Genomic DNA, 25,284 nt, shown 5'->3' on the forward strand with positions numbered 1-25,284 from the left:
TTTGGTCCAACAAAAATGATAAATATCTTATAGGAGGATGGTTTGAAAAGTCCATATAAAGTCTGAGAGATTGCATTACTGGTGCGTATCGAGGTTATGCTTAGTTAGTAGCATCCCTTGGAAGACCACACACCAACTTTTAGACCAATCAGTTCATTTCTTTCTGTTAAGCATTTGTTTGAATGGAAAAAGTGGAGTGATTTAAAAAAAAATGGGCGGAAAATAAGTTCGTGCGTTGATTAAACATTACTTTATGAAAGTCAAAATTCCTCAAGAAACTGAATAAAGCTTCATCAACATAATGGGAATCCTGCACCTTCGATTAGAACAGTTTAAAGTGCTTTCAAATTTTTTGGAGTGGCCATATAGGCATATGTGACGTTGAACATTCTGGACGCACTATTGAGGTTACTACTCCAGAATTCATTGATATAATCTATAATATAGTGATGGTTGACGGAAGATTGAAGGTGCATGAGATTGCTAGTGCTGTGGACACCCTATTGGAACCCTATATCCATTAATTTGGCGACCATAACTGCTGAGGTGTGAGCTGGTACATTGCTGTGATCGAAAATGACTTTTTTATGGGCCAATCGTGGGCGTTTTTCTTGTTGCTCGATTTGGTTGCGAATCCAAAAGACAGTCGCCAGAATCTTTCCAGCCGATTCCTCGTTTCAAACGAATACCAAACCGAAATAAATAGACCAATCTGGCTGAAAGTTGGTGTGTGTTCTTCCAAGAGATATTACTAACTAAATGTAACCTTGATACGCGTCAGTAATCCCATCTATAGCACTTATTCATCAAACAACCTTCGTTCCAGTAAAAGATTTACAGATCGATATAATAGTCGACTCTTTACGATTTCCATCCTAAGGGAGGTTTGAATTTGTCTTCCTATTTTTTTTTCCAGTCTTGCTGCCCTCTAAAATATGTATGCTTAATATGTATATGTAAAAAAGGACCATTATACAATAACATATGCATACTTAATATGCATGCATTTAATGAATTTGTACAAGTGCAATTATCCCTTTCTACGTATTCATACTTTTTACATGGATGACTAATGCAGGTACAATAAATATTAGGGTGGCTCGAAAAATCAATGTTATATTTTTACTTGTCTCCAGAGGCGTCGACAGGATGTGGGCTGGAACAGTTGTAGCCCAAACCCAATTAAGGAATTTTTGCTTTTAACTTGAAATTTTTTTCTGAAAAATTAAATTTTTTTGAGCACCTGTAAATTTTTGAAATTTTTTTGAAAATGGTAATAGGTTATTAAAATTTTTTTGTCACTAGTTGGGGATTTTGAAATTTTTTCGAAAAAAATTATTTTTGTAATTTTTTTGCTTAAAAATTTAATTTTCTGTGTATAGCTAACACGAAAGTAAGCCTGAATTGTTTTTATCAAAATCGAGCATGGATTGCATTTGTATTCTTCAATTAATGATCGTCAATTTTATTAATCCTTTGGTGGTCCCTCAAATTGTACTTTTTTTCATTATAAAAAAAGTTTATTCACATAAAAATGCTCAAAAAATAAATAAAAGATGCAGATTTATATATATTAAAAATATTTAAAGGTGAATCATCAACTCAACCTTATTGTTAATCTCCATTAAATATATTAAAATTTACTTCAATTTATCTTAATTAAGACATGTTTTCCTGAGAATAAGAAAATTATTAAATCACTTTTATTTTTTAGAACAAGGCGCCAATATTGGGGAACTAACGGGTTGAACAGGACTCTTTGTATTAAACCCTCAATTAAAAGCTCTTCCATACTGGAACTTGCAATTCAGAAGAAGAAAGAGATAAATCGAGGAATTTCATTTTTGGATCTAATTTACTGAGCTCCTGTTTTTTGGCTGAAAAATAATCCTTAAATTTTTTATTCCTAAAAATTAAATTTTTTGTGAATAGGAATTGATTTTTTTTTTCCGAAAGAATTCAAATTCTTGTGAATAGCTGTCGAGTATTTTCAACTTTTCAATTTTCATCCCCCCCCCCTCCAAATATAATTCTTATTCTACAGATGCCCTGTAAGAGTCAAGTACCAACATTGAATGTATCTTAAAATGTACCTTCACAATTATAATCCGGGTAAGAGAGTGAAAATAAAAACGTGGATTGTTTAATTATATACACTAACAGCCACCTCACTGTACATATTGTATTAAAAAATGGATCAAATATTTCTTTTCTCTGGGCCTTGATGTAGCTTTTAAAGATCTTATTTTTTATCTATATGATGGTGGATATTCTTTTTCCTGACTTACAAATAGTTGCCTCGTGATTAATTACATTGTCTCTTTTTGATATATATTAAAAAAAAAAAAGCATAGAAATAATTAGGGGAATAATTATATAATACTTTTTTTTAAAACATAAAACAGAAAAAAAAGTTTTTATATAAAAGCGAATTCATCAACGTATTCGGTGATTTTTATATGTATGCCCGTCAACATAAAAGCAAGCTAGAAGGATTTTTCTCAAAACAGGGTGTGGATTATGTTTGTATTCTTCAACAAGTCAATTTCTATAAACAAATTATTCTTTGGGTGTGTTGCAAATTGCTCCTCTAATGCTTCAGGTTGCAGATATACAATATACCAAAAAAACCAACTTTTTATATAATATTTAACTAAAATGTGTCAAATTGCAACTTTTTTCACATAAAAAAAAAATTCCAATATCTTTATAATTATGGAATATTACTTCTATGAAACGTTTTTCACTTGATAAAAGTATTTTCAAGTAAAAAAAAAAATAATAATATTAAGGCATTGATTGTCACGATAAAATAACGATAAATTGACGGACTCAATTTAAAAGAGGCCATATTGGGGCCAATATAAGTCTCTTACCTTAAACTTTCAGGTAAATTCTTTAGATATTCCTCGTCCAGAAGACGTTCAATATCATATTTGACCTACATGTTTGAGAGCCCAGGGGTATCAACTATCATATAGACAATTATTTTTATCCTTTCGGAAGATGATAGCCCATATCGGATTAATATGGATTTCTTCGCTACCTCATAAGAGAGATTCTCCTCAATAATAGGAATAATATTTGAAACCTTCCCCTGCAATGGTGACGCCATAATGCTGTATTTATCTTTGGTATGACAAATCCCTCTCATCGCAAAATCAAGTTCAATTCTCTGGAACCTGCTCTCAACATCCGAGGAATATAACTTAGGAAGGAGGAGTTCTGCGACGATCATAGCTAAATTCGTCGCTTCTGTCTCGACCCTACTTGTTTTGGGGAGACACAGGGGGTGAAGTTTGCTTCCGGGGTATTTTTCGAATATCCACTACTCATATTCCAGATTATTAATAATAATAACATGAAAAAGGAAATGTGATCAACTGGATCCAGACCAAACTCCAACTAAAGTTCATGTGTATCTGAAATTGTTTCACGAATATGATGTCAAATCCTATAATTAACTGAAATTTGTCTTGGTAACATCCGGCTATATGTATATATTATGTGAAAAAATAATTTGGATTTTCTCTTCTTCTAGATTTTTCTTCAAAATGTTTTATATGTTGACGCATCATCACATGTCTTTAGTGTAGATTTACAATTGATTAAAATTATGGTTAGAAAATGTCTCTTATAAGAAATGGCACACTATAATTTAAAGACAGAGTACCACATACATCAATCATCAACAGTGATGGCCTGTAAATGATGGTCAGGATGGGCAATCTGTAAAGTGCCATGAGAAGGCGGGAGCGAGAATAATATTAATCAAACATGGAACGTACATTCTTAGGGATGAAAATCGGGTACAATTTTCTAACTCACTCAGTTTTTTTTTGTTTGTTTTTTAGTTGACAACCTGATGAGTGAATTTTATTTTCCTAACCTGCTATCATTATGATTTAATTTCTGAGGAGTGAACATATCCTTGGCGTATACGAAACCATTTTGAATATTTGCATGTACTCTGAAATGACAGAGACTTGCCCTAAGGATTTGTTGCGGAGTTTAATTACAAGTTCTTCTTGTACTCGGAGTAGAATTGAGGACCAACATTGGAGTAGTTCTTGCTAATGCCCTTGTTTATTTCCTTTTATCCTTTCTCCCTAGTCACAGCTAATTGTAGCTGATCCGGTCCAAAACATTGTTAAAATTCTCAGAATTTTTGGTTTCTTTTTTTATCATGACAACATCCACACAATTTTAATCACTAAATATTTTACAACTTAAAAAAATAAACTTTTTATAAATATTATTCCATCCAACAAAAATTACATCTAAAAGTATACCTAGTAATGAAAATCGTGTGTATTTTGGGCATGTTAAAAAAAGAAATCTAAATATACAATTTTTAAGCTGACAAGTTAGAGAATGTTTTGGATAAGATAATTTATCTGTCATTTTTGTGTATTTTTTAGCATGCCCGTTAATTTGTAATTGGTACTACAAAGAAGGAATTTTCTTTTCCTTAGCAGTTGTCCTTATTATTTAATTGCTGAGTTGTGAACATACTATCCTAAATAGATCCAATTATATTTAAAACCTGACTGAACATTCGTGTGCACTTATAAAAGACGGAGCGTAACCCTGAGGAGTTGTTGGAGAGTTATAAATTTAAGTTCTCGTTGGACTCAGAGTAGAATTGAGAATCAACATCTGAGTATGTCTTGCCTATCTCCTTGCTTATATTCTTCTTCGCTTCCCTTTGTCACATAAGCTTTTAGTTGGTTGATCTAATGAAACCCCAGTACAGGTAAGGTACTCTCTTCCAATACATTCTTCAAACTGTTAGAGTGACTAAGTTATTTTTTAGGTTTTTTTTTAAATTTTACATTTCTAACATACTCACAATTACAATTAACATATTAAAGAAATTCAGTATATTTTCAACTGAGGACAATTAATATGGTTTCTCATACCATTTTTTGAAAGAGGTTATTTAAACAATGAAAAAGAGGACAGATTTTGGGTTTGCTTTTTTTCACACCGGGCAACAAAAACTAGGTTATCGGATAGAAACGGATATTTATTCTGTTGTTTTAGTAGCCGTGAGTAATTTTTAGGTATATAGTCTTAATTTCAAGGAACTTTTGTATGTACATCATAATGCACTAGTTAAAACAGGTCTAATTTTAGGTGGGACTCTCACCAAGATACACTTAAAAAATGTATTTATTTAAAAACCATAAAAATAGCCAAAATGGTAATTCTAAAAATATTAATATATATTATTTATAGACCTCGTTCACGCTTAAACAGGCACTGTATGAAATTATGCAAGGCGTATATGCATACATAGTGATGAAAATCATGTGAATTTTGGCCATTTGAAAATGAAAGAATCCGAAAAAGAACATCGTTACCCTAACTATTTGGTTTCATTGTCTTGGAGTAGAGCAGCTGAACTATAATGAGGTTGATCAGCTATAAGTATCTACGACAAGGGAGGAGAAGGAAATAAACATTGGCAATAACTACACCGATGTCGATCCTCCATTCTACTCTGAGTTCAACAAGGACTTACAATTATAACTCAGCAACAAATCCTGAAGGTTATTTTCCGTCTTTGAAGAGCACTCAGGGATGTTCAATCAGGTTTTGATTATAATTAAGGATAGTGAGAAAATAGGTTCACTACTTAGGAGATAATTAATAATGACAACAGCTGAGAAAAAGAAAATTTATTCTTCAGATTACAAATTCTAAAAAAATAGGTGAGCTAAATAATACACTAAATTATCATCACTACAGATACATCATAAAAAAATTTATCTGAAAGAGACTTGCATTCAACAAATAATATGAGTTAATGATCATATACACATATATACGTGTCCAGTACTTTACTGCTTTATTTACTATTCCTCCTTACTTTGAAAATTGAAACGTGTTAGGGAAGAAGCAACACTATAGTTTATACAGTGATTGCCATCTGTAGATTGATTGATTCTCACTTTTTGCTTCTTTAGTAACTATAAATTATCTAGTTATTTGAAGCTAAATTATTCATACATCCATATATTTTTGAAGTAACAATTAAAACTAGAATATACGCTACACATCCATGGCATCAGTTGAGGTGTGTAAGCACGCCCACAACTGCTCTTTGCTTCCTTTGTTTCATTATAACAGCAGCTTGATAAAATATACTTAATACATAAATGATGGAAAAAACCAACTCCTCGGGGGAGTTAAAGAAGGGACATTTGAAGTAGTTTAAGAAAGTGTCCTTGATGGATATGCAAGGAGAATTATCATTGAAACAGTGGTTGATTCAACGATACACGGACGACTGAATTCAAATAGTTTATCGGTATCAGTTTATCAGAGTAACAACTTTTTGTCCACATAAAAACTCACCCTATTTCTGGATCTGTCGCAGCTAAATTCATTATATTAATAAAAAAGAGGCGTTCATGTCCAAAAAATCTACAATTGGAGGTCCTAACATAGTAAACCTATTCAGGGGCCTCCGCAGGATTGTATATATATTTTTTTGGGGAAGGAGGCTTGGTTTTGGATTTTTTTCAAAAAAAAAAATCCAAAAATGAAATTATTTTGTAAAAAATTTCAAAAATTCAATTACAAATATTAAATTTCCCGGAAACAAAATTGAAAAATACACATTTGCTTAAAAAAAATTTCAAATATTAAATTTTTATCAAAAATTTTCAACTATTCACAGAAAATTAAGTTTTTTTGGATAAAAATTTGAAAAATATTATTTTTTGTAAAAAATTAAAAAAATTACATTCCAAATATTAAATTTTTTTCCCAAAAAAATTTAAAAAAATCCAAAGCTGTTGACTAATAATTAAATTTTTTGATATTTCTTTCATTGTGACAAAAAAAAGATTTTTAAAAGTAAATTTCATAAATTGTGGGGATGGGGGCTACAACCCTTTTAGCCGACCCCCTGGAGACGCCACTGATATATTTGGCCCGTCAGCACAAAATCATACTAGATGTATTTTTCTCTAAATTGAGTGTTGATTACATTTCTATTTTTGGAATAATTATTGTTCATTTCTATGAACAAATAACTATTATTAACGTGTGTCGGAAATTACAATTAAAGTTGCTGAAATTAATCATTCCAAAATCAGAATGAGAAATTTATTGATTTTGTTTCAAAATATTGGGCATATATAAAGTTAATAAATAATTGGGACTTTCCCATATCAGGACCATTATAAGTCCCTTAAATCAAATAAAAGTTATAATCTATATCCCAAACTCTTGGTGATGTTATGTTATTCTATAAATTTGAGGACACAACTTATAATGGACTCAAATATGTGTATTAAATATTGAGCTTTATGCATATATAAAAAGTTATTAAGTATTTAACCCTCCCAACGAAAAATCCTTGAGACAGCCCTAGTTAAAATTATATCACACAAATTGTTTCAATATATAGTTGTAGAAAAATATTACCTTAGACGAGTGCGATACATTTTGTAATTGTAACTTTAACAGGGGTTTATATCTTCGAAAACCTTTTATAATTATTATTTAGCTCTTGAACAAAGGAAATCACGAATAATGAAGAGTAATACGAAGGATTGACTGGGGAGTTACAAGTGACAGTTATTGTAGGAGTTGGTAACTCTGAAAAAATTGAAGAATATTCTGAAAGAGAGCAGATTCTTAATTCTACTTAGTGTCCAACAAGGACCTACAATTATAACTCCGCTACAAATCTTAAGAATCCTTTGAATAAAATAGAATGTTGGCGGAAAAGAATTTCACTATTCAGGAGTTAAATAGTAATGACAACACCAGGAAAAGAAAAGAAAAATTAATTCATTCTTCAGATTACCAAAAAAGTGGGCCTCCTAAAAAGTTCACACTATTTAAATCCCTAACTATAGCATAGATTTCCCCAGTACAACTCCATTTGACGAATTTCCCTCCATCTTTTATGATCACTCACCAATGTAAAATGTAGTTTTGTATATATGTAATTGTTTGTAATTGAAAAGGAAATTTACTCATCATGGATTATATAATAATTATAACAGCTTTAACAAAAGAAAAGGTATTCTTCAGGTTGACAACTCGAAAAAAACGGGCGATCTAAAAAAATACAAGGGATTAGTAGAGGCGTCCTTAGCCTCCTTAAAAAATGTTCCTGAAGCCCCACCAAAAAAATTATATCTTTTATTTAATAAACCGAGTTATATAAGGGATTATACTACGATGTTGATAATATTTTGGGTTTAACCCCCCATCAATGATTAAAGCTATCAACTCCCCTGCTGTTTAACATCACAGATTATAAGTCTAAGTCCCGTTTGAGCTCAAAGGTCGACAACAGAGTAATTTTTGTTTATGTTCTTGCCTGATAAAGACCTGGAATTGTGTATTCACTCGTAATGGAGACTCGTAATGCAAGTTCTGTTTGGTTTCGGAGTAGAATTGAGGATCAATATTGTGGTTATTTATTGTTAGAACCGTGATAATCCGCATGTAAGGTATTTATTATTTCCTCTCAAAACTGCTACATCTAGCTATTAATATAAAACGTCATGACAGCAAGGCTGTTCTTCTCTCAAAGATCCTTCAAGTTGTCAGGGTCACCAAGTTAATTTGGATTTACAACGCTTATCCTATATGAACTTGAATGAGGATCAAGTTGGACGATGGTGTGAGGACAGAAAGTAATCGGTACACGATTTGAGACGACGGTCTTAATAGAAATATCCCACTAGACAAATGACTCAAACCAGGTAAAAATCCATCACGGACTGAGACTCAATATTTTGAATATATATTTGATTTCTCTCTCTATATTATGACGTCACATATATAAATTATAATAAAAAAGACTGCTCAACAGTTGAATTGTCATTTGAATCATTCAATGCTCATCATTGGTTACTTATTCAGTAATAACACATTTTAAATGAGAAACACATACCTATCATAATTTGAAAGCAAATCATCATATAATCTCTTGGCATCTGGATTAGCACACACTGAGCTGAAATATGCAGTCCCTATAAAAAAAAGCACACAAAGGCTATGAGTCCAAGTGTCCATCTTGTTGGAGAGGATGCGAAATCTCCTGGCTTGGCGAAAGGAGATGAAAGGATGATTCAAATCCTTAAATAATGAACAAAAACACAACAAATGAATTCAAATTCCGGGACTTGCTTTCTATATATATAGATTCTTTTTCTTTTTTCCTCTTTTTTTAAGACACCATTTTTATGTGTTTTATAAAATATATTTATATATAATTTATTTTCTGGAACAAGAAATTTCTACTTCTTTTATATAACTTTACATATTCACGCTATTGGCTATTCACTAACTGAGCATTATTGGATGTATGTAAAAAGATGTTTTCTTCACTCTTGGGCTCTTCCTCGCTCTCCTTTTCTCTCCATCTCCCGCACACTCCTCTTCTCTCCATCGTTGTACTTTCAAGGACTTTTGAATGCTGTACATACAAAGATAGGTTTTTATTTTACTCCTCAGTGAAAGCAGAGGATATATTTTTTCTTTTCTTCTACATCATTGTGTGCTTTTTCTCTCCCCCCTCCTATTAAATTGATCTCTTCTTCTTTAAGTATTTGTAAATATTTTTTGCTTTCAAGAAATTTATTTTCTGACAAATTTTTTTAATAATTTTATTACACCAAAGATCAAAAGCACCTCTTTATCATATATTTTTTTAAATGTAGGGGAAAAAAAAGATACTCCTTAATTCGATGCTTCGTTTGTTTTTCTTTTTTTGTTTATTCAGCTGAAAATACAACAAAAAAGGTATGACGTAGATTTAATTTTGTAGTTTTTTTACTTCATTACTATAACACCACAGATGTGGTACGTCGACATAAAAACAATCGTGTACAAAAATTAAGAGAAAATCTTTAATTTTTTTTTTTAACGTACGCCCAATATTTCATAGATATATTTGAGTGACTTATATGCTTATTATTTAATTATCTGGGATGAGTTAATATAGCCAAGAGTTTTTGCTATAGTTTCAATTCTTTAAATACGATTAAATCGTCTTTTATTAGCTCTAATATGGTCATTTAAAACAAACCATCAATTTATCATTTGTCGACAAAGGTGAACTGAAGTATTTATACAATACTTTAAAGCTACATAATATATTTTTTTTTCCTAAATTTATTAGAAGTTTTTGCATCATTTGCAAGCACCACTTTTGAACACATTTTACTCGATATGGCCGCCATTTGATTTAATCATGGAGTCTAGGGGACGACGGAAGGAGAAAGCCTTGTGGTGATTTCAAGGAGCATGCTTGATGCCCCTGTCACCCTACAGGCGTGTCACAACATAGTACACCATATTTTGGGACACGGATGATATCTTTCACGGCGTTTCCGCCTGCATAAAAATAGTGGATATATTTGCGTTTCTGCCCCTGAAGACTTTATTCGGAAGAGTTCAAAAAATTTTTTGTGGTTAAATAGTGATGAAAATCCTGTGTATAATGGGTATTGAAAAGAAAACAACAATCAACATGGTAACCCTGACAATTTGACGAATGCTTTAAAAGAGATCAGGTACAATCAGCTGTGACAAGGGAGGAGGGAAAGAAGGAAATAAACATGGACATTGGTAAGAATGACTCCTATGTCGATCACCAATTCCACTCTGAGTCCAATAAGGACCTTCAGTTATAACTCTGAATATATTCTCATGGGTACTCCCCGTTTTTGATAAGCACACATGAATGTTCAATCAGGTTTGAATATTATTGAATGTACTAAGAGGGGAAGTAGACTACTCAGTAGCTAAAACATAATTAAAACATCCGAGGCCAAGGAAATTCAGTCTTCAGATTACCAATTCCAAAAAAACAAACGGGCCAGCTAAAAAATACACACAATTTATATCACATTGAATAAATGTTTTGGTTGACAAGAAAATACAAAAATCAGCTGAAAAAAGGTGCGTATAAAATTCACAGTGTAAATCATTTTGCCTGCCCATGAATGTTGACTACTTTAAAGGAGCAATTTGCAGCCCACCATGAGGTTTAAGATAAACCATTTCATAAAAATGGACGTTAACGCAGACACAAATGTCAGAAAATTCCTTCTAGCTTGTTTTTGTGTTCACGGGTCACAAATTTGAAAAGGAAATAATATATAAAAGTTTTTTTAACAAAAAATATCATCTTCATTCCTACAAATTTTATATTAAATTATTTTGATTCCTTAAATAAATACCATCATCATCCATAGGGAATAGATGCTACTAAGTCATCAAAACATACATATTATAATTGTATTTACCCTTTTGATAAAGAAAAATATTTACAACAATATTTGGTAGGCTATTTCGTCAATGTTTCAATGCCGGAAATATAAAAGTCATTGCACCTAAATGTATGCTTTAGTTCAAGACATATATTATTCTAAGAACTATGTAGAATTTAATTTATTCAAAATATTGATGGAGTTCTTGTATAGAATATGATGACCTGCCTTTAAGTAAAAATAAAAGAAACAGAAAAAACACATGGTATCCCTGACAGTTTGAAGAATATTTTGGAGGAGAGCAGCTTAGCGGTCATGATGTTTTAGCTAAAAGATGAAGAAAATAAACAGATACCCCACTAGAAAGTTAAAATATTGTTAAGGGTCCTAACAGGAGGATTTTTGTGTGCTAAGTTTGCAATGTTAATTCACAATTATAATCTGAGTCAAACAAAGACTTATACTTATAACTAGGGATCTGAAAATCGTCAAAATATTCGTGAACAAATATTTATAAAAAATTATATGTTGTTTTGTTGCAAAATATTTAGTAATGAAAATCGTGTGTATAATGGTCATGTTAAAAATAAAGAAACGAAAAAACCTGAAATTAGAAGAATGTTTTTTTTTGGAAGAGATCAGCTACAATTATTCGTGATTAGGTATGAGAGGGAGAAAAAAATAAACAAGGACATGGGCAAGAATTACTCTACTGTCGATCCCCAATTCTACTCTGATTCCAACAAGGACTTACAATTATATCACAGCCACAAATCCTCAGGGGTACGCTTTCATCTTTTATGAGCACACACGAATGCTCAATCAGGATTTGGATATAAATGAACGTATTTAGGAAAGGAAGTTCTCTTCTCAGGAATTAAAAAATAATGACAACTGCATAGCGAAAGAAAATTCATTATCAATTCAAAAAAAAAAAAAAAAAATCACACATTGACATCGCTAAAGATATTAGTGTTCTTATTTATTATTGATCCCCCTTTTGAGAATTCAAACGTATTACAAGCAAACGTGCAAGGAGCACTACACCCTATAGAATGATTTTTGTTGGCAACTACGTCTAGGTATGTGAAAATTGTCGAAATGCTATTGAGCAAATATTTAAAAAAATGTTAATTTTGGTAGTCGTAGTATATTAGTCTTCTTATTAATTATTTCTCCTTATTTTGAAAATTCAAATGTATTACCTACCAAGGAAAACTAAACTCTAAATATAGATCTCTCTCAGTAGATATGTAGTCTATAAAAGTTTACAATATATGCTTTCTTTTTTATTTACACTCACTAGGATTTAGACAATTTTCATATCTTCAATAGAAGCAAATAAAAATTGCTATGGCAAAATTAAATCAAAAATTATATTCGACAGTCCTTTGATAAGAAACAATAACCAGGGTTGCTGGGGTGGCTGATTTTTGACTTATTTAGCTAAGGATTTTTTAAATCCAATCCTCACATAAAAGCAAATATTCTTCAAGGACGAGTGGGCAAATAATGTAATAATTTAAAAACAGTATTGTATAATTTCAGGTACTGCAGCCCCATTAAGTCTATACTACAAGAAAATAGCCAGGGAGTAGAGTCCAAATTTGGTGGTAAGCTGCTAAATCACAAACTTCTGGGGGGAGCTAGTGATCTCGAGCAGGTTGCCTCAAAAGTTATTAGTAAACTACAACGTTTACCATCTAGAACAGAATGGTTATGCCACAAGGAGTTTTGCTCGTGTTTTTCTAAACGAGTTTGTATGGACAAATTTGGTGGAGGAGAGATAAGAAAATAGAGTTAGAGGGATAAAATAAAATAAACGATTTCGATCTGTGTGAACAATTATAACTACATTTCTACGATTATGAAGTAATTATTTATGATGATCAGAATTGACAGTCATGCGTAATATTTGGCCTGCCGGTATGTAAAAATAAAGGAAAAAAATAATAATGTGGTCACCCTGATAAATAGAAGAATATTTGGGAGGAAAGCAGCTAAGCTGTCATGACGTTTAATTTGATTAGCTGCAAGCAGCTGTGACAGTAAGTAAATATACTAAAAAATGTAGAGCACATGCAATAGTAATTACTTAAACGCTTTGTTCTTAAAAATTAAATAATCATAATAACAGCTTTCGAAAATAAAAAATTCTGTTCAGATTACCGACTAGAAAAATCCGCTCCTGCTTTTTAGGATATGTTACATTCATACACCTGTAGGAATTAAGGTATTCTTTAGTTTTTATTGTAATTATAAATTAGTTTGGTTTATCTTGAGTTTTTTATTTATTTTTGGTTGATTATATATTATTTCACCTGTTAGATTGAGATATATACTCAATGATGAAAACTCAGTGTAGAATGGGAATGTAAAAAAACACAAAAAAACAACGAAAATCAACATGGTAACCCTATCAATTTGAAAAATGTTTTGGAGGAGAGAAAGAGTAATACTCATGATGTTTCATTAGATCAGCTACAATCAGCTAATACAAGGGAAGAAAAAGAATAAGCATAAAAATAAGGACATTTACTAGAATTACGCCGATGTAGATTCCCAATTCTACTCTGAGTCCAACCAGGACTTACAATTATAACTCTGCAACAAATCCCCAGGGTTATGCTCCGTCTTTAATGAGCACACACGAATGTTCAATCAGGGTTTGAATAAAATTCAATCCGTAAAAAAAGAAGTTCACTACTCAGGAATTAAATAATAATGACGACTGCTAAGGAAAGAAAAATAATTTCCATACACTTTATACTTAGAAGGTCCCCCCTCAAGAATAAATGAGTAATAAACAGGGTTTTTTTTTTTTTTTTTGGAATTGGTCATCTGGAGAATTAATTTTCTTCTCATCGGATGTTGTAATTATCCTTTAGCTCCTGAATAGTCAACTTCCCTTCTTACTACAATCAATTATATTCAAAACCTGATAAAACGTTCGTATATTCTCATACAAAACGTGAAATATCCTTGAGGATTTGTTGTGGAGTTATAATTGTAAGCCCTTGTTAGACTCAGAGTAGAATAGAGAATGTTCATATAAGTCATCTTATTTATTTCCATCTCTCCCTCTTCACAACTGCTTGTGACTGATCAAATGCAATCCTTTTTTTAAATGGCGCGCCTTTGTACAAGTTGTTATATTTCGATGTTTAATTTAGTGCAAACAATTGCTGAAAGAAACTGTAAAAAAAAAAAAAAAGAGTGTCATTACTAAAAACATATAGAAACGCATAACTGTAATTCTGCACCTATACGCGCATGGAAAATCACCTACAGAGATCCCGAAAGTGCTATGGTGTAACCGCTCTACTCTGACCATGATAGGCGCACTAAAAACTTCCAAGAGCTCCAGATGAAAGCCGAAGAGGCCAAAGAGAATTAGTTGAGGCAGTTAAAACCACCATTGAAGGCAAAAGAGGCAAGGTGACCGCCAATGGCCTTGCTCGTGAATTCGACAGGAGCTACACCACTATGCACAGCTTGGTGAAACAAGACTTAAACCTTCATGCCTGCAAGATAACTCTTTGTCAGGGTTTGAAGCCTTTGGATCGAGTAAAGCGTAACAATAAATGTCGTAATGTTTGGAGAGTTCATAGCTAGAGTACCATTAGCCTGTTTGATAATACATGTAAGAAAAACTAAATGTATGTATTTATAGAAAAACAAAACATATTCTCCATTGGGAATATGAACTATCCATTAAAGACAGTCCGCCCACGAAATTATATATAACATTAATTCTCTCTGCGTAACTTTGTATGTATACATATATACTTATACTCTATATATTAGGGTGGCCCATAAAAACAATGTTTTACTTATCACACTTTTTTTTAACGTGCAATTAATTGGTTAGATGGAGTTGCACTGATTAAGTATCGGTTAATATTATACAATGACCCTTACTTCATCTGACCTAGGAATCTTGTGTGAAGTCCAAATACACAAAGTATATTTCTTTCTCTAGGAGTCACATTTAAAGGTATCCTTCGATTCCTAATGTTTTACCTTATAATAAAAAATGAGCCATAAAATAGTTCTGTTATTTCAATTTCTTTCTAATAACATTAAGTTTCCATAACAAATTTGTCTCTAAGCATACAGGTTGTGGTAAAAGGAGTATGAATAAATTACAAAAAAAACACGATTTTTATAGAATGAAGAAAAGACAAATCAAAATAGGTTTGAGATATATTTCAATACTACATTTAGTAGTATTTTTTATTCAATATTTATCCTTCACAAGTAATAACAGAAAACAGATTGGCAGCTCTTGGAGAGGAAGGCTGTGCCCATAGCGTACCTCGATTTCATGACGGAATCTCAGATAAAATCCAAATTTGGATGAGAGATGAGGCAGCAGGGACGTTCTCAGGGCGTGGGCTGGAGGGATATATCCCCCAAACAATAATGAAAGATTTTTTCTTTTTGCTGGAATTTTTTTTTTGTTAAGTTTCCAATAATATAAAAATTGCATTTTTTTTTATGAAAACCTATGGATTTTTGAAATTATTCTAAAAATTTATTATTTGAAATTTCCCTTTTAAATTATTTTAATGTGAATAACTATGAATTTTAGTAATTATTGAAGAATATCTGTGGATTTATGGAAAAAAAATTCTAAACAATTTAATATTTGATATTTTTTGTTCAAAATTTAATGTTTTGGAAACATTCATTGAAATTTCAGGAAAACAGTTGTAGATTTTTGAAATTTTAATAAAAGATTCAAAAACGAAGCCCTCCCCCCCCCTTAAATATAAAATATAATTCGACAGGCGCCCTTGAGCAGAAATTCTTCTGCAGGACGTCCCAAACTGCAAAGTCCAAGGCGTTGAGATCGGCTGCATGGAGGCAAGGTGAAGTCACCCATACGGTTGCTGCTGAACTTTTGGGCCTTCTGGACTTGTTAATGTTTTAGGCAGTCCGAATTGAGATGAAAACGGTGTTTTCAGCCTTTTCAGCAATTACACCACTACGCCATTTTTGTTGTTACTCAGACATTTTCATACCTAGAAGCTTGAGATAAAAACAAAACTGTTCCATTTTGTTTCAACTGTCACTTGGTTACCTTGTGAAACCTTTTAATTAACATTAACAGGATAAAATTGTAATTAAAAGCTGGGTTTGGGTCTCAACTCTGTAAATATAATTGATGTAGATTCCAAATCCTTGAACTGCTTAAGTAGTTTTTTGTCGTTTCTGTAATCATCATTTTCAGTATGATCCATTAGATTATTATTTAATAATAATTGAATTACCGAAAAGAGTCCAATTATGTTTTTTTATCTATAAGCTTATGTATTTTATTTAAAAAACAAACCATTATTACACTCTCCCTGGACGCGGTAAAATTTACATTGATTATCCGTTCAATGTGTGATTTATAATAAAAATCTACACATATGTTAAGAAATTCAAATGTTTTGTCAAAAGTGTAAGAGCCAAGAGCCATCAGCTCAGAACATGCTTCAAATCTTTCTTTTGTTAGACACAGGAATTACTATTAGAACAAAATGAGAGGGTGACAATGAAAAAAAATAACATTGATTTTTTAGTCCATAATAAGAACCACCCTAATGTGTATATTTATTAATACTGTAGTAACATGCCCGAAAATTATAAGTTTATAAGCATGGAGAAGAAGAAATAAATAGTACGATATCTTATCATAAATTACATTCTCATAAATGGTATTTCTAATTATGTTTAGGACTTAAAGCCCGAACGTTATTATTCATTATTAATTGGGTAGATTGGAAATAAAATGTAGTAAACTTTAAAATGTAGTGAACTAAACGGATGTTTAACAATGATTAGGCCTTCGGCCTAAGCTTGATTTTTGTTCTATAAAAGTTTTACCATCAATACACAAAAATAATTTTAGAGCAAATACAATGAAAAACAAAAATATGTTGTTTGTCAACATAAAAACAATTTCTTACAAAAATAAAGGAAAACAGAAAACCCAAATTAACTTTTTTACATTATAAATACATTTGATGAGGGATCGATGGTACTTTCTTTAAGGACCAGCAAATGTGATTGGACTGGACCTCATGGGACCGGATGGGGACCGACTCAACAATAATAAATTGCCAATATGTATACAAAAGTAATTCAGACTCTTTTTGAGAAAAATAATTATTGCTGGCTTTTGTGTTGATGAGATACACAATTTTTTATTCTACCTATTGTAAACTAACTACTTATATGTAATTTGTGACAATTACATTTGCTTGTTTATGAAAGAAAATAGACACTTGAGCAAAATTAAATACAAACTGGATGAAAATCCCCACTGCATTTATGTTATGAAGAAATAAAAAACAAAAAAACAAAATAAGAATCTTGCACAGCTGTGAACAATATTAAAAAGAATAGAATAGGACATATTTCTGCTCTAGAAATGAAAATATTCAATACTAACGGTAATACTTGGCATTACCGGAGTAATTCGGCATTGCCCAACAGCCCATGGGTAGTGAAGGTGAACTACTGGGGCCCAAGGCAGGTTAAATTATGCACCGCCTCTTCTCTCAGCATCAAATATCCCAATATGCACCTGGGCCCAAGGATTTTTCAGATGAATCGCTGGAATTCAAGGCCAAATCCGTTATATATCTTAAAAAAAAACTTTTTAGTTTATTTTTCTTGAGCACCGTTGGCCAGTATTTTGTCGTCACACCCCACGGGCATAGCTGTATTTTGGAATATAAAAAGTATCCTTGATGCTTTGAAAGGCGGCGGCATTGGAGTTTAAGTGCATTGAGGCTAAGCAATTTACCTGAATATCCTCCGGACCAGTTTTTTTTAAGTATAAATTTAAGCAATCTATCTTGGGGTTTGGCAGTTCACTTGAACAACCCGTGGGCTAGTTATTATTATTGATCATTAGTACAGGTCCTTGATGGTCAGAATGGCGGTAGTTTAAGAATGCAACCTGCTTTTTGGGTTCAAGTAGTTTCTCTCCACATCACGTGGGCAAAGCTGTATTCTTGGATATTAAAAGTGGGCCATGATGCTCAAGGAAGCGTTTAAAAAGAAATTACAACTAACTTGGGTCACAGCACCTGAATTTGGGTGTATTATAGCATATATTGAAGGGTCCTTGATGCTTTGAAGCGTAACGGATGCGGAGTTTAAATTTTTAGGCCTAGCTTTTCACCTAAATAAGCTAGGAAAAAGGCTTATTTTAGTATATTATAAGTGCTTTCATGACTCTCAGTGAAGCAGCTCAGCTTTAATTTTTGCAATCATTTTACTGGACAACATATTCTTTACATAAGGGAGCATTATATTCTATATACTCTGTTCTTCATTGGTTAGTAAGAATCTTGACTTTATTCATTCTGTCTGTTTTATTCTGCTATGGTAGCAGATGCTTGGATGCATGAACCTACACCAGTAATTGCTTTTTTAATGGTCCTTTTTCTCATGTTGCTTTCTGTGGCCAGCCTAGTGATTGGTGTGTCTGGACCAGGGCCAATTGATCGTTACAGGTCAGCTAGGAACCTTTAGTAGAGATTTTATCAGATCTGGTTGAATATGCTGCTCTCTCAGTATTTCCCTCTCCCTCAAAGGCCTTAATCACGGCATAAACTGTTGATTTAGGATATTTGAAGAAGGAAATAATCTCCTGTTCGGAGTGTCTTAAGTGGTGAGCTTTGATGATGAAAATCCTCCTGACTTTTTCATGCATGGTCGACGAGATACTAAAAAAAATGCAAATAAATTCGATAGCTATCAAATTTAACTTGGCGCAAGTTTTGAAATTTTATCACATAACCACCATAAGTTTCATCATTAGCCGTAAAATAAATACCACATTTATCTTGTTCACCCAATACAGTGCACCAGGGGTGTACAATTTTTATGCTATATGCACACGCCTCCAATATTTCATAAATAGGACTACATTGTTATTTCTTCGATCAAAATATTTTTATTATATACATCGTGGAGCACTATACACAGTGCACCCGGTGACTTGTTGCCATATATACAGGAAAAAAGACTTCGCTTTAATAATATAGTTTTTTAATAACACTAGAAAGAGTTAATATAAGAACAGTTTATTTATTTTTTTACATTTCACTAATAATATAAATTATTATAATTGCACAAAGTCAAACGGAAACCTTTATATTTTTTATTAGAGGGAGATGTGATTTTATAAGATCCGTCAGGACAGTCTCTTTGGAGTGAACATATGTACTACTATTATAGGAAGGAGAACCTTCAACATTTAGAATAGCATTAGTGTAGAGAAAATATTATAAAAAATTTGACGACGATGGATTAAAGAAAGAATGAAGAAATTAGCACACACAAGCACCGTTATAAGTTCAACCCTGTTTTCTTTTGGTAGAGAGCCTGAAAGATACAATTACATTGTTGATGCACATGACTTACTTTTTGACATTAACTATGTTGTCACTTTTCAGCTGTTTCCGTCTCTTGACCCTTTCCGATTAAAGAACCTGATGATATTTACGAATTCAATGAATATTAAATATTTATATATCTTCAATTGACACTTCCCCAAATGTATCTTTGAATAGAGTTGTATCGGTCCAGGGCTGCAATCCAGTCCAGTCCAACTGATCGGTCCTTAAATACTAATAAAAATTATCTCTTATCACGTAATTGAAGATTAAATATAGGGTCTTCAATTTTATATAAGGAGGATCACGGTAATACTCAAATATAAATAATCTTTTATACTTTTATAATAAAGTTGAAAGGTGCGTGACTATGACATCACCATTATATCATTTGCCACCCACCCCCATTTCCACTTGCAAATACATTCTGGTGCCACTGCTATGATTTGGAAGCATTCACAAATTACGTGGCCACTTACAGGGGATCCAGCCTAAAATCTATCCGAGTTTGGGAGGGGTAGGTTGAATAACATTCCATGACGGCAAAAATGACGTCATAGGGAGCATGGGACAAAAAGTTTAAGAGTCTGTTTTTAAAATAAACCATCAATAAATAAAATACGGAACAACTTATAAAAAGGACGTAAGAAAAAACAACAACACGTGAGTCTGGGAAGTTTGCGAAGAAAAAAGCCAAATGGCTTATGGACCCATTAGTTAAATGTTTCCTTTCCTTTTGAAATTTCAAAAGCTTATCCCAAGGAATGTCAGATGATTTTAAATTAATCAATTTCTTTTTATAACCAGACAAATTAAAACTCAATTCATATTACTTTTGAAATTTATTTTGCAGTTTTTTTTTTTACATTAGTTTAAAAATAGTTTTATTTCGTCTGTAATACTATAATGTACAATTAGAAGTACACTAATCTGTGAAATCGAATGAAGGTAGACAATGTTTCTGTTACTGTACTGATATTTTATCTTCAATAAGTCAAGCAAAATTCTTCATCACAAATTGATTTTCCTTTATTACGGGATTTATCTACTGATTAGGTGATAAATGTAGGCTGCATAGTCTTAAATTCAACGTTGGTGTCTAGTCAATCGTATCTCTTGGCATGACTCTAAGCTATTTGGCCAGGTTTCAGAAGTCTTTTACGGGAAATCTGTGAAAGCTCATCTCAGGATCCTTTGAAATAGAGACATGGCTCTGGATGCATCAAGGAGTAGATTACTTGTACAATGTACACCGTGATAAATTATTAATTAAGTAATAACTAAAAAAATTAATTAATTATTTTGAAAAATGTCTACTTAGTTCCAGGTTTTCTTCCTTATAATTTATGAAATAATGGAAGAATGTGTCAGCTTGTTCGTGAGGGAAAAAAAGTAAATGCGATTTTAAGACGCACTTCCAGTTGTTTTTGTATTCCTTGCACATCTGTAAGGAACTTTTTAAAAAGAAGGAGGAAGTTTTTTTAATACCAATTATATGTTAAATGTACAAATGGGCTTTTAAGCAATAAAGCTGATAGGCATATGCATACACCATTTCCATACAAAACTATTTTGCTCTCAAAATATATACTTAAGAATATAATATTAGGGTGGCTCTTATTGTGATTTGAAAAATTCATTGCTTTATTTTCATTCTTCCAACCTCTCAATATGTTCTTCTAATAGTGAAAATATATTTCTGTGGGGAAATAATAATATCATTTTGAGCGACATTCAGAAGTAATGGCTCTTAAACTTATGAACAAAAGATTAAATTTATCAATATCTGGTATTTTTTTTTGTAAATGAAACGTAGAATAAGTGTAATTTTTACCAATACAAAGAAGTGTGCTCCAAATAATTATTTTCTGAGTAGATTAAGTACTTTGGAATAAAAGAAACATTAAATAATCTAATTCATGTTTAATGGATCAGGTTTGTAACCTCAGCGAATTTCTAAAGCAGGCTATAAAGGTATTTGTATTTCCATAGAATTTATTTATCATTACAGACAAAGTTGGAATTGTACATATTGGTATGTTATTGGTAAAAAATTGGTGGTATTGATTTTTGATCCCTCTCGTTTTTCAATATCCTCGTAGGCCTAAACACATTAAAAGCAAGGGATGTCATTCAATATTAATTAAAGTTAAAAATATTTGACATAGGGAAGTTGTATTATGAAAGAGAAGTTATTGGAAGATTTCAAGTGAAGCATTGATTTTAAGGGACCACCCTAATATATAGGCATATGTTTAATTAATTAATAAATCATCTTTTTAACCATCTATCTACCTAAAATAAATGATTATCTATTACATACCATTACTCACATGTATGCAAATATCTTCATTCATGTCTTAATAAAAATGAATTTATGGCCTTTGGTTCAATGCTCTTTGTATTACAAGCAGTACTACTTAGTTTTTATTTATTTATTCATCAGCTCATTAATTTTATGTTTGTTTACCAGGAGCTAGAAATAGAGTCAGCACATATGTACGGATCTACAAAAGTTTGCTAGTGCGAAAACTCACCTACAGACAATTTCCTATGTTTTAATTAATACATGCGGTAGTACCCAGCATTGCCAGGAGTAATTGGGCGTTCTCCAACAGACAAACGTTCCCTAAAAAATATAGAATATAAATACCCAAGAAATAATCAGTGTCACTCACCAGTTTTTCATGAGCACACAAAGTCGTAATTACTCAATACATAGATGGTCTCTCTTCAAGAAATAAAGTATAACAATTGTTCGCTTTTAAATGAGTGAGTGATAGCTATGTGTCGGTCCTTATTTATTCGATCCTGTCCAGTCTTAGGACCGGTCCATTCGGTCCGTTGAATTTTTCGTAAAAATATCGATGGTTTATTGAATAAGATTATTGCACATATTTTACAAAAAATATTATATTTTTCGTGAAAATACAATATAATTCGAAAATATTATACTCTTCCTTAGTTATATAATATATTATATTATATAAAATAATAAATAAAAGGAGGAAAAACACACCCTTTGACGTCACAAAGTATCGATTTTACCTTCTTTAAGGACTAACAAGTGGAACTGGACTGGACCACGGTCCTAGGTCCTAAATAAGGACCCACCCAACACTAGTGAGGGATTTGTAGGGAAGTGATTGTGTGAGTGTATATATTTGGACGGATAGGGTACAAGGATGTACCGCGGTTCGGTACGTTTTTACCCTTGGTATGGTACGTATCTCGTGTATATATAATTACATATGGAATATTTTGATATGTTAACATTTTGGTTATTTTTTTTTAATTAATAGACTTAAATAGTGAAATAGATTTTAATCCATAAGCATCCTTTTATATAATAAATCATTATGCATTCGTTTATTCAAAAAAAAAAATAATTACTTACAAAAGAATAAAATACATCACAGTTCACGAAAATTCAGTGGTATGCTGGAGGGATAATTGGAATAAATTTACCAAGTTTCCAAGTTAGCTTCACAATACCTAGCAAATACTGTACATCTGTATCAAGTGAAATACTGGCGATATAATGAAAGCTAATTGGTCTTCTTTATTTAAAACAATTGTAGAAATGCTCATCTTTTCGCATTTTTTTTTATAAATTCATGAATTACAGTATTATATAATGATGTATATTTTTTATCAACCATTTTTTTGTGTGCAGAAAAAAAATGATTAAAGAATTAAATATCAAAAAACTTTGAAAACTACATTAATTATATTAAAAAAAAACATTTTTACTATTATTCTTTACTAAACCGCATACTGTGAACAGTGTACCGCGGTTCGTACCAAAAGTGGGTTTAGCGTACCGTCCCAGCCATGATATATATGCATGGCAACACTAGGTTATGATTGGAGAAATATTTAAAAGTATTCTCTCCTCTTGCATTGGTGAGTAGATTTTAATTAGTTTGCAATGTGACTCTCATGTGTTGCTCATCTAATAAAAGGAATATATTACACTAAAGAAATAATTAGAGTCAACTATATTAAATAGTCAATGTTCTTCCTAAACAATAAAAGGAAAGTAAAGTAGGGCAGTCGACAGTGTTCTAACAATAACTGTTTGCTTCTAGAAAAAATAAAATAATATGATGCTATGGCTGACAAGCCAAAGAGTACTTAAGTATCACAAACAGTAACTGAATTAGCCGTACCTACACACTTTTCTAATCTTAAAACTGTTATTTTTCTCTACGTTTTGTCCACCCTACAACCTTATTCCAGCACTTGTTATTAAAGAGTATTTTAATGCAAATTCTATAGTAAAATAAACCCATGGTATTGCTTGAATTAGTGTGTGGCACAAACCAGGTCAGTTGTAGAGTGACATTGGGGTACGTAGACCTATTCAAAAATATAATTTTTCGAATTTTGACATTTTTCCCATGCTTTTAGATAGGAGAAACTCGAAAATCCTTTTTTAGGGATTAAAGTATGTCCTATACCCTGCCTCATCGGCCTTAAAGTTTTTCCAAAATTTCTTTTTTGATGATTTTGTGTAGTTTTTAGACAAAAAGTATAAGTAAAATACACCGTTGAATGCCAAAAAGTACATTCAACTAAAATATAACCCTTTTTGAATGATACTTTTTGTATATTTTATTATCTAAGTATCAAGATTATCCAGTGAAATGAAGATAAAGAGAAACATCTAGATGGATAGACCGTAGTACTAAATTTGTTTACTCCCCTCTTTTAAAATGTTATTGTGTCTAATGTGACTAAATTTTTGCAGTGAGTCAATAAAGTCTGAGAGTGACAAATAAAACGAAGTTTATTTTTAAAATTCGAATTTAATTTTCAAGATAGTTTCCTTCAAGAACGATACAATCAGTCCAGTGCTTCTCTATTATTTTTATGCCTTTTTTACAGTACAATTTATCACGTCCCTCAAAATAGGCTTGAGTTTCGGCAATCACCTCATCGTTCAATCCATATCTTTTCCATGAAGTATTTTTTTTTTCATTCCGAGAAGAGCCGGTGGTCGTTGCCTTGAACATCCCAAAATACGGAGGCCAAAACCTTACTAGGTGACCTATGCTATGCACTTCAGACCGCTTTCTCTAGATGCTGTTCACTCAACACACGATCGATTTGACTATGGTGTGTAGTGATGGATCCAAGTTTACTCTATTGTAACATAACGTATAATAAACCATTTTTATTCTGTTGAAACAGCTCTCATGATCATTGACACGTTGTTGTTTTTGGGCCACTGTGTGCAAACGCGGAAACGCGGTACCCATTTGGAAATTAGTTTTCTCATGGACTCATGCAAAATGGTGACAAAATGCCTTTCGATATCTCTAAGACGTCAGCTGTACTATGCAACTTCATTTTACGGTTTGCCGCCAAAATCTGTTTGTTGATTTTTTTGATGTTTTCCGGTATAATCACTTCATTTGGACGAACAGAGCGTTCAACATCACTGGTGCTTTTTTGCCACATTTGCAGTCTACAAACCGACGTTCCACTGTTGCTTTCGATGGAACAGAGTCCAGATAACACTTATCAAGCCAAGTTTTTGCTGTGACGGTATTTTTCCCATCAAAAAGTAATGCTCTATCAAACCCCGAAATTCCGTTTTTTCCCATATTTCAAAGGATTATACATTT

At 32.0% G+C, this 25,284-nt stretch overlaps 1 protein-coding gene across 1 annotated transcript in view; it reads right to left on the reverse strand.

The window, feature by feature from the left end:
* LOC121121295 (acetylcholine receptor subunit alpha-like 1) overlaps window positions 1–9,342 on the reverse strand; it is a 62,423-nt gene extending 53,081 nt beyond the window's left edge. Inside the window, exon 1 of the mRNA XM_040716185.2 lies at window positions 8,927–9,342. Within this exon, the coding sequence (XP_040572119.1) occupies window positions 8,927–9,048 (122 nt within the window). The 5' untranslated portion in view covers window positions 9,049–9,342. The remainder of the gene's footprint in view (window positions 1–8,926) is intronic.
* Between the last annotated feature and the right edge of the window lie 15,942 nt (window positions 9,343–25,284).

Source organism: Lepeophtheirus salmonis, chromosome 7 (genome assembly GCF_016086655.4).
Source record: "Lepeophtheirus salmonis chromosome 7, UVic_Lsal_1.4, whole genome shotgun sequence".
NCBI classification, from domain to species: Eukaryota; Metazoa; Arthropoda; class Copepoda; order Siphonostomatoida; family Caligidae; genus Lepeophtheirus; species Lepeophtheirus salmonis.